Consider the following 15,581-nt stretch of genomic DNA (forward strand, 5'->3'; position numbering starts at 1 on the left):
CCACCCCCGCTATAACCCCCCCAGACTCCACAGACCCTACTGATCCCCCATCTTCTCCCCACCTTGCCACCAAAACCCTTTGCTCCCAGCCCCCCTCCACCTCCCTCCAGCCCTCCTTCCACCCTCCTACTCCCTCCCCCCAACCCCCTACTCCTCCCTCCACCCCCCTTCTCCCAGTCCCCCTCCAACTCCCTCCCCCCAACCCCCTCACTCCACCCCCTTCTCCCAGCCCCCCTCCACCTCTCCTACTCCCTCCCCCCAACCCCCTACTCCTCCCTCCACCCCCCTTCTCCCAGTCCCCCTCCAACTCCCTCCCCCCAACCCCCTCACTCCACCCCCCTGCTCCCAGCCCCCCTCCACCTCTCCTACTCCTCCCTCCACCCCCTCCCTGCCTGCCCCCAGCTCCTCCCTCCACCCCTCTCACTCCCCAGGACGCTGGCACGGGGAGGGCCTCTGCGCTTTGCGGCTCCTCGCGACACTGTCGCTGCCGTAAAGCGCGGTGGGCGCCCGGAGTCGGAGGGGAGCGAGGTCATTGCCGGAGCTGCCGGCGGGTCCCGGCTCCGCTGCAGCATGTGGCGCGTGATCGCGCGGCGCCTGGCCCCGTGCGCGGCCCCGCGGCGGGTGCCTGGCGGGGCGGGAGCGAGCCCGGGCCGGGGGGCCCGCGCCCTGAGCGGGGGCAGCCTGGGGCCCGCGCGGGGCCGGAGCAGCCTGGAACCGGGGCCCGGGCCCGCGGGGCTGCTGCTGCCGCCGAGGGAGCCCTGGCCCCGCCCCGCCCCCCGGCGGTGGTGCAGCCTCCCGCCCCACCAGAAGGTGAGGGGCCGGGACTCGAACCCCCGGGGCTGTGGGGGCCGCTCCCAGCCTCCCCCGGCCGGGGTCACCCCCTTGCTCCCCCCCCCCGCTGGGCTCGTGTCCTCCGCGACCCTGCGGCTGCTCCCTGAACCCCCACTGCACCCCCCCACTGAAACGTCCCCCCCACCCCACAGACTCGCCCGCCAGGCCTTGGAGCAGGGTCCGACTCTTCCTAGGCCCCCCAACCAGCAGGGCGTGACCCCGATCACCCTAGAAGCCGCTTGCTGAGAGCCCAGTAATCTGCCCTCGCTGAGAATGGATCTCCCGATACTGGGATTTGCCCTTGTCCCCCTGCCTTGCACCGCGTCATTAGCTGCCCTTTAGCGCTCAAGGGGATGAGTGCGGCGAGTCTGTCCCAGTTATGAGGCATATTGGGAAGAAGGGCTCTGAATAAATATTGTTGCATTAGCTTTATGGTTACTTTATGGTTGACACCTTGATTGTTTCTGGATACGAGAGCATGAACTGGCCTCTCACCTTTCTTGGTGGAAGGTTGTTTCAGGGCTGCTTGTAAAACATGGTAATTTTACTGTGACTGGGTTGTTCTTTTGCAGGTGGCTTTGCCGTCTCTTTCCCCTACAATGCAGATGGGGACTATCGCTCGGTGGGAGAAGAAGGAAGGGGAAAAGATCAGCGAGGGAGATCTGATTGCAGAGGTACTGTGGAGAGGTTACTCGCGACCAGGAGGACCAGTTATGGGACACCAAGCAGTGTTCCCTGTAAGCTGTGCACTTGTGCAGCTGCTCAGGAGAGATTCCAGTACTTCCCAGCTGATTAGCAGAGTGCCCACAGTTAGGTTTTTTGTTTCTACTGGTGGTGCACATTTCCACATATCGTGGTGTACATAAACTTTATTCCACATATTGATAGAAAAATTCCGCACGTGGATGGAAAAGCTTTAAGGGAACATTGGCACCAAGGGACAGTTCTTGTGGATGAGATCTCCCTTAGGGCCTCTCACTTTCTGGTGGGATGGGAAGCTACACCATCACTAGAGGACAAGACACGCTATCATTTCTAAAATTGCCCCCATACTAAGTACATGCCCCGGATTTTGTCTCAGGTCACCCCAAGCAGATGTAAATGTTCTGACTTCATCCTTACTTCTTATCTCTGATTCAGCATTGTAAGTTTGGCTCCCACCTCTCATCAGCCCATAATGCCAGCTTCTAGTAGCCAATTGTTAAATTTTCAAACAAGCACCTTATATAAAACAAGTTATACGTATACAAAACCCAAAGAGAGTCCTCACCCCAGACACCTGTGTTGGGAAAGGAAGGACTCTCTAGGTTTTTTTATATATATATGGCACCTGGCACAGTGGGGTTTTGATCAATGTCTGGGGCACCTAGGTACAATGAAATACAAATAATAAAAATATTCTTCTGAAGCCTTTTTATTGAAGGAATTAAAAACAGCCACAACCCCACTGCCTCTCCGCGTTGCCTGCTGTTTCTACCTCCTTATGAGAGCGATTGAACCTTATTTGCTCTACAGTGTCTTTTCCTTTTCAACCAAGTTGCTGCTGCCAGATGAGCTAATTCTCACCATGGCTTTATGCACCAGGAATCTTCACCTCTAACCCACAAACATCAAACTTCATGATTCTGAGCTGATGTGAAGGCTCCCCCCGCCCCTGCCCCATTACAAGATCATTCTCTTTCTGCAAAGGTGGAAACGGACAAAGCGACGGTGGGGTTTGAGAGTATGGAAGAATGTTACTTGGCCAAGATCCTGGTATCAGAAGGGACAAGGGATGTTCCCATTGGGTCTGTAATATGCATCACAGTTGAAAAGTAAGTGGATTGATCACATCTCACTAGAATACTGTTTTGGGAACCTGGCAGGCTGGGTGCTCTTGATGAAGAATTTTTTTCTGTATTATCTTCTTTCATTCCTGTTCTAGGCCTGAGTTTATTGATGCCTTTAAGAATTTTACCTTGGATTCCATAGCATCTGCTGTCCCAGCAGCCTCAGTGCCTCCCCCTCCAGCAGCAGCTCCCCCAACACCAGCTCAGCCTTCTGTGCAGGCTCCAGGAAGCTCTTACCCTCCTCACATGCAGGTAAAGCATATCCATATCCTCAGTGAATTATTCCTTAACATTTGTCGGTGTCTCTTCTGCCTCTCTAAAACTGTTATATCCTAGGCACTGTGATGTGGATACAAAGCATAGGTCTCACTGGCTCTAGCTGCAGGAGTGTGGGTCAGTTGATCTATTCTGCAGATTTAAAATGGGCTTCAGTGGGGGGACCCTGATCTGTTATATTTTGAAAACTTATAGGGCATCTGGTATCATCTGAGGAAAGTCATTTGCTCCCCCTGGGATTCCAATTCCCACAGGCTATAAAAAGCTCCCATGTGCACATAATTCTCTCCTTATTAGGAGGCAATGATATTGACTGGTTAAATGTGGCTAGCAGAGGGCCTAACGACATAGATGTGGAGCAAGGCATGAAGGCACCCAACAAGCCACATGAAGCCACGCTCTGTCTCTGGCCCAGTGACTGTTCTCCTGAGGATAAATACCTAGTCATTGGACTAGAATGGGAGAGAGAATAATTATGTAATCCAGTGCTTAGGACACGCCCCGGGAGAGGGGAGACCCTGGGTGCAATCTCCCTGCTCCAGCTACACGTTCATTATTGATCCACAATGGAACAACTTCAGAGGAGAGAATGAGGGAGCCCCACATCAGAATATCCCATTGCTCAGTGTTTTGAGTGTGCTCTGGAGAGGTGGGAGATCCCTGTTCTAACCCTTTCTCACCCTCTTAATTAGAGTGGGAGGGTGACAGGGTTGATTCCCCACTCTGGTACAATGAATGCAGAAGTGGGGACCCACAAAAATACCCCAAAACCTTCTCTTTCCAGGCTTGGATATAAAACTTCCCCCCCAAAATCCCAAAAACCTAGATTTTGGGGATAAAAATCCGCTGCCACCACCCAAGTAATGGTAAGAAAACCACGGAAGAGATCACTTGGGAAATCTCAGCCCTGAAGTAAAACCAGGACACACAAATTAACTAATACCAGCTTAATAAAAAAGAAAGGAGGGAAAAACCAAAAATTCCTTTGTCTCAGTTTGAAATCCCTATCTGCATTTCTATTGGCTGACTGCTGCCTGGCTAGATACAGTTAACTCCTGAATCCCCAGGCTGCTGGCCATCCCTCATGATCATGACAGAGGGTGAGGATTGAACTTTGATCTCCCACGTCCTAGGGGAACACTCAGTTGCTGGGCTGAAAGTTATAAGGTGTGGGGCCCCACCACCACCTCATCCTCCAGATGTTTCTGTGTGGAATGAGACAGGCGCTGAACTCATTCCCATAAGAAGCGTCTTAGGTGGCTGGTTCCCCTTCACGGTCACTAGCTGAGATAGGTGCTTCCCTGCAGCCTGCGCACAAGTGCTTATCTGTATGAGAGAGGCACACTCCCCTGTTGTTGGCATTGGCTGGTAGGGATGTTAAAATGGTTAACTGGTCAAATTCTGGGGCTGATCTGGCCTGGCATGGCTGGCCACCATCGGAGTTCACTGGCAAGGGCCGATTTACCTCTGATTACCAGTTAATTATTTAACATCCCTACTGACTGGCTTACGTTGTTCTCAGTCTAGTGTGCTGGCTTTTGCGGATAACTTTCTAAAGTGCATTTCTTCCCATTCATTGTTTAGGAAGTCTAGGCCTCTAACTTTGGTTTGTGGCTTGCTGAAATCATGTGATTTCTGTAGGCCACTAAACGTTACAAAAGGGATTTAGGAGTTTCATTACACCCTCTGTTACTCTGCTGGGTCCCAGTTATGTGGGAGGGGTGATGTTTACCAGTTAACCATTCACATCCCTAGTAAGGATGTTAAATTGCGGTTAATTGACTAGTCGAGTAGTCAATAGAATTTCCATTGACTAGTCGATAGGCACTTCCGCATTCCTCCTTGTGCAGCCTGGGGCCAGCAGAAAGTCCACTGACTCCAGGCTGCACACGGCGTGCCAGCTTTGAAATGTAAAAGAATCCCCGTGGCGGCATTTCAAAGGGGCGCTGTAGAGCCCGAGGTCAGCTGCAGAATCCCCAGCTGATCCCGGGCTCCCCGTGGCATTTCAGTGGAACCTGGAATCAGCTGGGGACTGACCCCAGGTTCTGTGGAAATGCTGGGGAGCCTGGGATCAGCTGGGGACTCCTCACTGATCTTGGGCTCCACAGCGCTCCTTTGAAATGCCGCCTCAGTGTTTGAAAGGGGCAGCGACACACAGCTGAGCTGGGGATCAGCTGTGTGGTGCTCCTCTTTGAACACAGCCTCGGCATGTCAAAGGGGCATCCTCGCACATCTGAGCCCAGGCTTGGCTCTGCAGAGCTGCCCCTTTGAAATACTCCACCACACACACACATCTCTTCGCTGCTTCTGTCGGTGGGGGAGGAAAGTAACTAGTCGACTCGTCCTTGACATCCTTAATCCCTAGCTCATTCTCAAGGGTAACTTGCTTGTTGGGGTTACATGCTCCTGTTGACTTTCAGTTGTCTGTTGTGATACACTCGCATTCTTTTGACTCCGTAGATTCTTCTCCCGGCTCTCTCGCCTACAATGACGATGGGTACGGTTCAAAGGTGGGAGAAGAAGGTTGGTGAGAAACTGAGTGAAGGAGACTTACTGGCAGAAATTGAAACAGACAAAGCCACGATAGGTGAGCAATTTTTAGCCCTAAGAGGGACAGTAGATTGTTCTGTAACCTCTTGAGAGTGATTCATAGTAGAGCTTCAAAACAGACTCTTTTCCCACTGGAAGGGGCAGCTGGCCTTGGTGTAATGTAAAAGGAGCTATTTAAAGCTATTTCTTGTCCTCTTGTAGTTCTAGTTGATAGAGCTGTTAAAAGCAGCTCCCAGCTTTGCACCAATCCTCTTGTGTTAGACCTGCCTTACGTGGAGACTTCTCCTCGTTCAGTTTTGTTTTAAAGATCCATTACAAATAGCAGGAGTTTAGTTACTGGAGGAGACTGAAAGCATCACCTAGAACTCTTCATTGTGCCACTGTGGTAAGGTTGTGAGGCCCCAATTCCAGCTTTTTCTGGCTGTTTGATCTTACCCAGCATTCATCAGTCATTTTTTTTTCTTTTAAGGCTTTGAAGTGCAGGAAGAAGGTTACCTGGCAAAAATTCTGGTTTCTGAAGGAACAAGGGATGTGCCCTTAGGAACGGCACTCTGCATCATTGTGGAGAAGGAGTCTGATATTCCAGCATTTGCTGACTATAGGGAGACTGGAGTAGCTGACATCAAACCACAAGCACCACCCCCCACTCCGGTAAAGAGGATCTCTGAGAGGGAAGAGAAGTAGGGAACCATTAGCATAATCTGACCTGAATAATCCTGCTGGACTTTTGAAGATGGAACTCCAATCCACGTGTTTGTGGGATCATGAGTGGAAGGATAACATGAGATGGATACAATATGTCAGTCTATCTTCTGGGAACTGATGGTGGTTGTTCCCTACACCTGTTCTCCGGGCTACTGCCTGTTCTAGTTTTAAACACCCCAAATGATGAGGATGTAAATTACTTACTGCCCCTTCCTCTGGGAGATGATTCCACAGCCCAATGAGTTGTACACCCGAAAAGCTTTCTGATAGAAGACAGTATGAGAAAATGTAATCTGTACCTTCCTAAATAATAATTCTTCCTTATCCTTGTAGTGTTCCCCACCTCTGATTCTGGCCACCGTTTTGCTGCTCTAGCTCTTACTCTCTTCCTTAATCTCCTAAATCAGCCCCTCCAGCCCTGATCACTTTTATTGCTCATTTATGAACATTCTCTGGTTGGTTTCTGGTAACCAGAGGCCCACGTTCTCTTTGCTTTCTCACGTGTAAGACTTTAGCTGAATATCTGTGCAACTAACGACTGTGTCTAACCAACTCTCTTAAGGTGGCAGCTCCTCCTCTCCAGCCCACTGTCCCTTCAGCTCCAGCAGTCTCCCCACCTGGGGCTCCTGTACATAAAGGAAGAATAATAATTAGCCCCGTGGCGAAGAAATTGGCAGCAGAAAGAGGAATCGACATTGCACAAGTGAAAGGTGAATTACCATTTCCGTTCTTATCCAAGTCTCTTTTGCCCTTAGATGTGTGCTTTGCTGTCAATTTCCTTCCAGTTAAGTGACTGTATTGGAAAGGGAGCGGGTTCCATTTTTATTTGCATGTTCCTAATATGGCATTGCATGAAAACCTCTTATGTTTCATGTATACCTCCACCAGGTACTGGACCAGATGGCAGAATCACGAAGAAAGATATTGAGTCATTTGTGCCTCCAAAGGTTGCCCCTGTGAGTAGGACTCAAATCTGTGAGCTCTGGTACTACTATTACAACAAGGGTATGGAGCAGCTTCTGCTCTTGGGAAGCAGCCGGAGACTAAGGATGTTAAATATCGACTATTTGATTAGTCGATAGGGCGATTCCTCTTCTGAAGTGTAGCAACAACTGTTGCTACACTTTAAAGGCGAAAGTGCTGGGTGGAGCCCCAGATCAGCGGGGGACTCCAGCTTATCTTGGGCTCCACACAGCGCTGCCGCTTTGAAATGCTGCAGGGAGCCTGAGGCTGGGCTCCCCGTGGTGTTTCAAGGCAGTAGCGCCACACGGAGCCCTGGGTCAGCAGGGGACTCCCCAGCTGATCCTGGGCTCCATGCAGCGCTGCTGCTTTGAAATGCCACGTGCAGCCTAGTTACACCCCAACAGCAAGAGGGGGAGAGGGGAAACGACTAGTCAACTAGCATGTCGACTCTCCGATAAGCATTTGCTTATCAAATAGTTGACTAGTTCTTCACATCCCTACTGGAGACTGCAACCAGATGGCATAGTACAAGAATTCTGAAGACTGACGATTATGCTGGTGATTGGACAGTGTGAAATGTATCTGAAAGCGCTGGGGAGTCAGCTTATGTAGGACTTTCAGAAATAGGAGATGAGAGATTCTTTTTTTAATTTCTCACTGTGGCATTTCACTGTAGAAGCACATCCTGCCTCTGCAGGTGTTTATATGGTTTCCATTACCATATAACTGAGCAGCTAATGGTGTGGTGGAGCTTTGAGGAATGCAGCTTAATGAGGGGAAAATCAAAAGGAAATCCATTATTAAAAACATCCTTACGTTCCCATCATTGTTTGATGGGGTTCTGCTTTGTAGCTGTCACCTTGTAGGCTGGTATCTATCGCTAATACTTATTACCAGTCCTTACTTCGAATATAGAACACAGTAGCTACAGATATCCATATCGTGTGTTTCATAGAACCACCAGTGCCACATTCAGGGAACTGAGTATTACCAAGGCTTTAACATTTAAGCTTGTGAATCACTTCAAGTGAATTGAAGAAAAATGGGTAGGAAGCTATAGGAAGGGAGCTGATTGAAGAAGGGGACCCAGAAACAGGGAGAGTAGCCATGTCTTAGCTGTTTTCTACCACCGCTTTGTTCTCTGGAGTTATCCCATAGTTTGTCTGTGTACTGCTGATTTCTAGTTGCCTACACACCCACACTCACGTTTGAACAATGATTGAAAACCCAGCTCTCTGTGTCTCTCTTTGCATACAGGCTGAGGCAACTCCTGTGCCGCCTGCAGTTCCAGCAGCACCTCCTACAGGCGTCTTCACAGATGTCCCCGTTAGTAATATTCGGAGGGTAAGAGGCTTTCTTTCTTCCTCTTCCTTTAAAGAGGAGGTTGTATCTATACATAGGAGTCTTTCCGGAAACATTTAATTGCTGTTAACCAAGGTGCCTTTTAACCAAGCAGGCCAGCTGGTCACTGAAGGGTAGTGAACTTGGTGGAAGAACTTGTTCTTGAGAACAAGCGGTTTAATAGTGCTGTCTTGAGCCAGGCATAGGACTGGCAGGGGTTGTCAAGCATCCCCCAGGCTGCTTTGCTGATGCACCTCCATTCTGAACTGCGAGGCCTTCCCTGTTCACAGCTTTGTCAGTGCACCTCAACTCTAATCTGCAGCAGTTTGCATCTCAAGCAGAGGTGGACAGACCATGTGTCGGTGGTTGATGAACCCAAAGAAGATCAAGTAACCAATAAGATGAACCCAAAGAAGGGGACAAGGAAGAGCTCCTCCCATATCTTGAGAAATGGAAGCAAAATCCCCCTTTCTTTTTTAGCACCATTAGTGATTTATGATAGAGTGCTGTGTCTTGAGGTTTGCTTGTAACGGACAACCATTCTTATTGGCCACATCTCTCTCTTCTGGTGTAATGAGCTTCACTTGAAGGTGAGAGTGAGTTCTTGAGGAGGTGCCTTTTATATATAGCACCTGCTTTATCACTTTTATAAATAACGTTCCTGGCCTCATGTACAATCTTTCTCTAAAATATAAATAACAGATGGGACCCATGTCCACAAAACTAAGCTTTTGTGCTTTCCAAGTCACCATAACTTAAAACTTTTCTCTGTCCCAATGCGTCCAATAGCTTAGGAGAATCAGTGACAGTAGGAGTATAAATTATAGCTTTAAAATCCATATATTTGTCTTCTGGCTATTGTCTGCTTCTCAGCAATGCCAAGGACTACTGGACATGGGATGCTAAATCTTGGTTAATTGAATAGACGAGTAACCTCATGAATTCTTATTGGTTACTTGACTATGCTATAGTTCCTAAGGGCAGGGCCCTCAGCCAGGGCACTCCAGCCCCACTCCTGAAGAGCCCCCTGCCATTCCATGCTGCTGCCTCTGATACAGAGGCAGCATTGCAAGGTGCCCGGTGGAAGCTGGTCCATGAGGAGAGCCAATTTAAAAACCAGCTCCCCTCATGGACTGGCTGCCTGTTGCCCCATGCTGCTGCCTCTGATAAAGGGGTGGCACTAGCCCCTCTCCGGGAGGGGAGTCTGAGCTTCTGGACTTGGTGTGAGCCAGAACTGAGCCAGGCTGCTGGCCAGTCTGCTAAAAAATGTACTGGGTGGGGGTGGGGAGAGGAAATTCATGTAGTCTGTAGCATTAGCCTGTGACGGCGCGTTGGGGGTTCCCCGTCTCCTGCACCCCGAAATGGCACAAACAGACTGCACCAGCCAGTGGAATTGAGGGTGGTTTATTGCTCCTCCAGCACAGCGCAGCACAGATGTAATCTGGTCACAGGAACTGGGCTAGGATGCCTCAGGCCCCCTTGAGATGGGGGAGACTGGGCCCCTAAACTCCAGCCCCTTCTCCTAGGCTCTCCTCCATGCCCTCCGACAGCCAGCAACCAACCCACTAACTTCCAGCCCTGCCCCCCAGCCAAGGCAGCATTCCACCTTCCTTTGTTCCTCTCCATGGGGGGTGTCTGGCCACTGGTTTGCATAGTGACTCATCCTGTTTTGCTGGGTCGTGGTACCCACGGCAGCCGGTGGGGGTTCCCCCAGAGCCAGCAGCATAGAAACCAGCCAGGTACCCCCACTACGTCACATAGCCTATAAGGTTTTTTTTTCTTATTGGTTAATCTGTTAATTGACTACACTGTTACATGCCTATACTGGACCAAACCTAGTTGCGCTATAACGTGTACGTCTATGACAGCGAAGGTGTATTCTCAACCCTACTTTTAACGTGGTGGAAACCCGTTTTGCAAATTGTGTTGTTTTAATGTCCTGCTCTGTTTGCCTTCAGGTTATCGCTCAGCGTTTGATGCAGTCTAAACAAACAATACCTCACTACTATCTGTCAATTGATATAAACATGGGAGAAATACTGGTGCTCAGAAAAGAACTCAATAAGGTAACACTCCTGAGGAGTTGCGGTGTGGGTCTGAGAGGGCAGGTAGATAACCAGGATGGTGAGCCAGCTAGGCTTTGGAATAGGTACCTTCACATCAATTTGCTGCTTCCCAGTCACATCTGGACCCTCTTGTGACAGACTGTAGCGAAGTTGTCTTCATCCAAACACTGCCCTTTGCATGCTCAATTCCCCAACCTGATCACCTGAAATTCAAATCAAGCTTCACAGCTTTCTTGGACTGTTATTGCCTCAGCTAGAAAATAAGATAAAGAGTAGGACCAGACCATAAATGAGAGGCTGCTGCTGAGCAGAGTTTTTCCTTTTAGGGAAATTAAGATTACACAAAACTGAATGCTGCTTCTCAACCTCGGGGGTGGAAAGGATGCAAATGTTACATGGGCTTAAGATACTTTCTGTCTTCTTAGATATGTGCCATATTGACTCGATAGGGTCACGCAGTAAATGTCACAGGCCATGTAGTCTCGTGTTTATGCAAACGAATTCAGTTTTTGTGGCGACTAAGGAGAGAGTAAATCACTGATGTTTCAAACCTCTGTCTTCTCTTTACAGGAGGTGTCAGAGAACATTAAGCTTTCTGTCAATGACTTCATCATTAAAGCTTCAGCTCTGGCATGTATGAAGGTTCCTGAAGCAAATTCGTCCTGGTTGGACACTGTTATCCGGCAGTAAGTGTGTGGTGCAAATGTAGCTAGTAACTTTATTCGGTATGGTGTGAAGAGCAAAATGGAACAATTCTCCCCCGGTTCTGGGAGGATCTCATAGAAGAGGGAAAGAACGGTGCAGTATAAAACTCAGTACTTCATATACCTTTTCTTCAAGTTTCCTTGTGAGCGAGGCCTGGTCACTAGACTTAATGGACGTGGCAGTAATCGGTCATCTATACAAGGTGGCTTTAATGCTTTTGAAAATCTTTCTTTGTGTCTTGCTCAAGTAATCTGGGTTGTGTCCCCGTTGTGTCTTACAGAAATCACGTTGTGGATGTTAGCATTGCAGTGAGTACTCCTGTGGGGCTCATAACTCCCATCGTGTTCAATGCGCACATAAAGGGATTAGCTTCTATTAGTAAAGACGTTGCCTCTTTGGCAACCAAAGCACGAGAAGGGAAACTCCAGCCCCACGAATTCCAGGTGAGGAGCTTGGTGCATTAGTAAACACTGCAACTGTGATTGTCCCTGGCTTAAAAAAAATGTGAATATTGAAATGACCTCCTTCGGAACAGGCACTTTCAGGTTTATGACCTAGTTTAGCCATGTTAAGTAACTTGCTGTGTGGACTGACATTTGTGAAGTTCCATATGTTAATCTGTGTTTGTTTCCTCTAGGGAGGCACTTTTACAGTTTCCAATTTAGGAATGTATGGGATTAAGAATTTCTCTGCCATAATCAACCCACCTCAGGCCTGTATTCTGGCAGTTGGTACTTCAGAGAACCGACTGGTGCCAGCAAATAATGAGAAGGGGTAAGTATTAAATAGAGCATTATCCATAATCAATTAACTCTTCAAACAGCTGCCATTTACTTTAGAATAGTGACTTTGTCCATAAAAGGCTATTAGCCAGGGGATAAAATGGTGTCCTTGGCCTCTGTTTGTCAGAGGCTGGAGAGGGATGGCAGGAGACAAATCGCTGATCATTGTCTTCGGTCCACTCTCTGGGGCACCTGGTGCTGGCCACTGTCGGTAGACAGGATACTGGGCTAGATGGACCTTTGGTCTGACCCAGTACGGCCGTTCTTATGTTCTTATGTTAATTTCCCCATCAGATTTTGCAGTATTGCACAGTGCCACTGAGCAATGCAGTAGTGTGCATGGTTAACCGATGAGCCTGGTCAGAGGCAGCAGGCGGGAGGAGAGAGCAATGGCAGGTGGAAGCCGGTGCAATGCAGGGAGGCAGGCGGGAGTCGGTCACATGCGACCATATTTCAATTGCTCACGTATTTCTTGGCACAGTGTCCTTATGAGATAGGGAAGTCCTATTATCTGAGGCATAAAGAGTAAATATTTTGCACGGGAAATGTGTGGCAGAGGAGAGCATTGATCCTTTGTCTCCTAAATCCCAGACTCGTGCTTTTCTTCTCAGACCATATTTTTTTTGGTGAATTTTAATAGGTACAGTGCAGACTTTTGAATCTGGTGAGCAAATGAATAACATGTTGTATAGATAAAAGGTAATTTTGTCTGAAAACTCACCCTGAGGTAGCCAGGCCTAGAGTGTGACTGAACATAGATGTACAGTGAAGTTTTATCATGAACATATTTGCATTTTATTAAATAACATGAGCTGCATGTCTCAAAAGGATCACTTAATTTTAGAAAATGAAGGATGTCGATCTTTATAATAAGCGTTTGTGGAGATATAAATGTTTGTAGATCTGACTATTACAGGACTAGCACCCGTTGGTGTTTATCGTATATAAAAGTCCTAGGTGGCTAATATCACTGACTGACAAATTTGTGCCAGTTAATTTGCAGAGTTGTAAATATGGCATTCTGTTTCTCTTCCCAGGTTTGATGTGGCCAGCATGATGTCAGTTACTCTTAGTTGTGACCATCGAGTTGTGGATGGAGCAGTTGGAGCCCAGTGGCTTGCTGAGTTCAAAAAGCTCCTTGAAAAACCAGCAACCATGCTGCTATAATCGAACCAAGCAACCAAGACTTTCCTGAGTTACATTATTTTGTTCTAATCAAGCTATTTATATTTCGGTGGTTAGACTCTGTTAAAAAACATCTTCCTTTATTTTAAATATGTATATTAGCTGGTAATTTTTACCAGTCTGTACAGATAAATAGTTTGAAGAAGGCTTTACAGAGCAATATACAGTTATACTGTATTTTATACAGTTAATGAATTTGCCAACGTTTCTAAAAAAAGAAGTCAAGTGTCTTGAATTTCAAATCATGTGAGCATTGTATGCTTCATATGTACTTCATGTGTGCTCCAGATTGGGGGTGGGAGTGGGTGTTAGGTGAGGAAGAAGTATACCAAGATATCTAATCTCTTGTATTCTCCAAAATAAGAGAATCAAACTGTAAACATCTGCATAAAATAATTGGGAAGGTTTGGTAGTTGAAATCAATAAGCTAGGTTGTTGGGTTTTTTTAAATTGAACCCTAAGTGGTCTGGTCTCCTGCTAGTATTAGTGAGAGCAACAGGCACACATTGAGAGGAGGAATAGATCCCTTGGAATACTTTTTTCATAGGACAAAAGATTTACATTGGAATTCCTCCTTGTATTTCAACATTAGCTTAGATTTTTACTACTAAATGATCCCTGTCAAAACAGTACAATCAAATCTCTTCTGAATGCCACAGAGAATGTGCTCCATCTTTCACTTGTGTGTGTTTTTGTATGAAATTATCTTACATGGTTGCTTGCCCTCTTGCAACAGGGTGTATTGTTAACACTGCAGTGGAAATAGTTGTTCTGCAGAATGGTTAGGAGAATTTCTTGCTATGTGTGTTAATATCCACTGTTAGCATGTGTAATTTGGACATTGGAATTCTATCCCTGGGCATAATTTCTTTGATGACGTGTATGCTTGAAAATTGTTTTTTCAGACATTCTTGACACAGGAAGCTCTGACGTCAGTTGAGGTCATTGATATCACAATTCTTGGATGAAATGTATTTACTGTCCCAGCCTTAGTAAACTGCAAAGTGTGCTGTCCATGTATATAGTGTATGTAAAATGCTTTCAGATGTTTTCTGTTGGACTTGTGCCCAAATGCATTAATCATTGTGTCCTACAATGGTGATGGGGAAGAATACAACGGTGGCCTCTCTTAAAATTCCACTTTCCAATAGGAAATTTTAATTTATAAAAAAGGATCATGTAATTGATCAGTGACCAGGAGAGCTTGGTAGAAACAAAAGGTTAAATTATTTACATAAACTTATTCTGTACCTTATGCATTGCATTAAATATATTCTCTTGTAAAGTTGTTACAGAATTCACTAAAGATAATGAAAAAATATACTGTGGAGATTAAATATTTTTGTGAGAACTATTTAACGTTTTACTCGGTTGCAGATGTGCCTAACTTTGGTTGGGTAAGAAGAAAAGTAGTTGCACTTCAGTTTTAAAATGTTCTCATTTTCTCCAGTTCAGATTCTCTAGTGGGCCCATTGTTCTATTAAATCTTTGGAATTGTTAGACTAATAAAAATAGTCCCTATGCTTTGTCTGTTTAGTAATGGTTGCTGCTGACCTCACTGCTAGTGCACAGTCGATCCAAGTCTTCAGCCCTTCTGGCTGGGTAAATGAAACTTATTGTATTAAGTTTCCCGCCATAAGTGGTTCAGCAACCTGTTTGTGAAAGCACTGTCATGCAGCACTGGACTTGGATGAAATGTGTTTTTGACTCTACTGCTGAACTGCATACTGCTCCCCTATTCTTAGAATTTTGGTCAAAGAAAATCCTGGATACTTGTTATCCCTTCCCCATAATAATCTGAAAATTAATCAAAACAAGAACTAGCTTGTGCCAAAGGACCACTGTCCTAGTGACAGCCTGATGGGAACAGATTGCAGTACAGCTCTGTGTATACTCTTGGCTTTGTGTTGCTTGCAGTACCCTGTTGCTCACTAGACACTCCAACTATGGCAGCTCATGTACATTAACACTATTTCAATTTGACTTACACCTAGAAAAGTGCATCTTTAGATGCAATCCTTGTAACAGTTTCAGTACAAAACGGGAGGGAAATTAAGAATGGCTGCTCATGAGTAAATGTGTCTGTTAAAATTAAATACAATTCACATTTCTAATGTGTCTGTTCTATTTTCTGGTGTATTTTTAAACATTCTTCTGTTATATTATATGTTGCATGGGACAAGGTTATCTCCATCTGCATTGGCATGTTTTCTTCATGAATGCTGGCTGGCACCAGGCATAGAGAATGTGGGGAGAGTATAGTAGTCAAAACTCTTTTGGTAGATACTTTTTATTCATAGGTTCTTGGACCTTAATATTCATTATGTAAGCAGTCTTGAATTGGCAGA

The 15,581-nt window shown here is 46.6% G+C and overlaps 1 protein-coding gene across 1 annotated transcript; it reads left to right on the plus strand.

The window, feature by feature from the left end:
* The first annotated feature begins 491 nt into the window (after positions 1–491).
* DLAT (dihydrolipoamide S-acetyltransferase) lies at positions 492–15,347 on the plus strand. The gene is made up of 14 exons (XM_075909427.1): positions 492–810; positions 1,404–1,505; positions 2,521–2,645; positions 2,756–2,912; positions 5,397–5,523; positions 5,956–6,137; positions 6,754–6,901; positions 7,080–7,147; positions 8,412–8,498; positions 10,454–10,561; positions 11,132–11,247; positions 11,547–11,709; positions 11,904–12,040; positions 13,086–15,347. The coding sequence occupies exons 1-14, from the start codon at positions 571–573 to the stop codon at positions 13,213–13,215; spliced, it is 1,890 nt and encodes a 629-aa protein (XP_075765542.1). The 5' UTR covers positions 492–570; the 3' UTR covers positions 13,216–15,347.
* The last annotated feature ends 234 nt before the right edge of the window (positions 15,348–15,581 follow it).

The sequence above is a fragment of the Pelodiscus sinensis genome, chromosome 26 (assembly GCF_049634645.1).
Source record: "Pelodiscus sinensis isolate JC-2024 chromosome 26, ASM4963464v1, whole genome shotgun sequence".
NCBI lineage: Eukaryota > Metazoa > Chordata > Testudines > Trionychidae > Pelodiscus > Pelodiscus sinensis.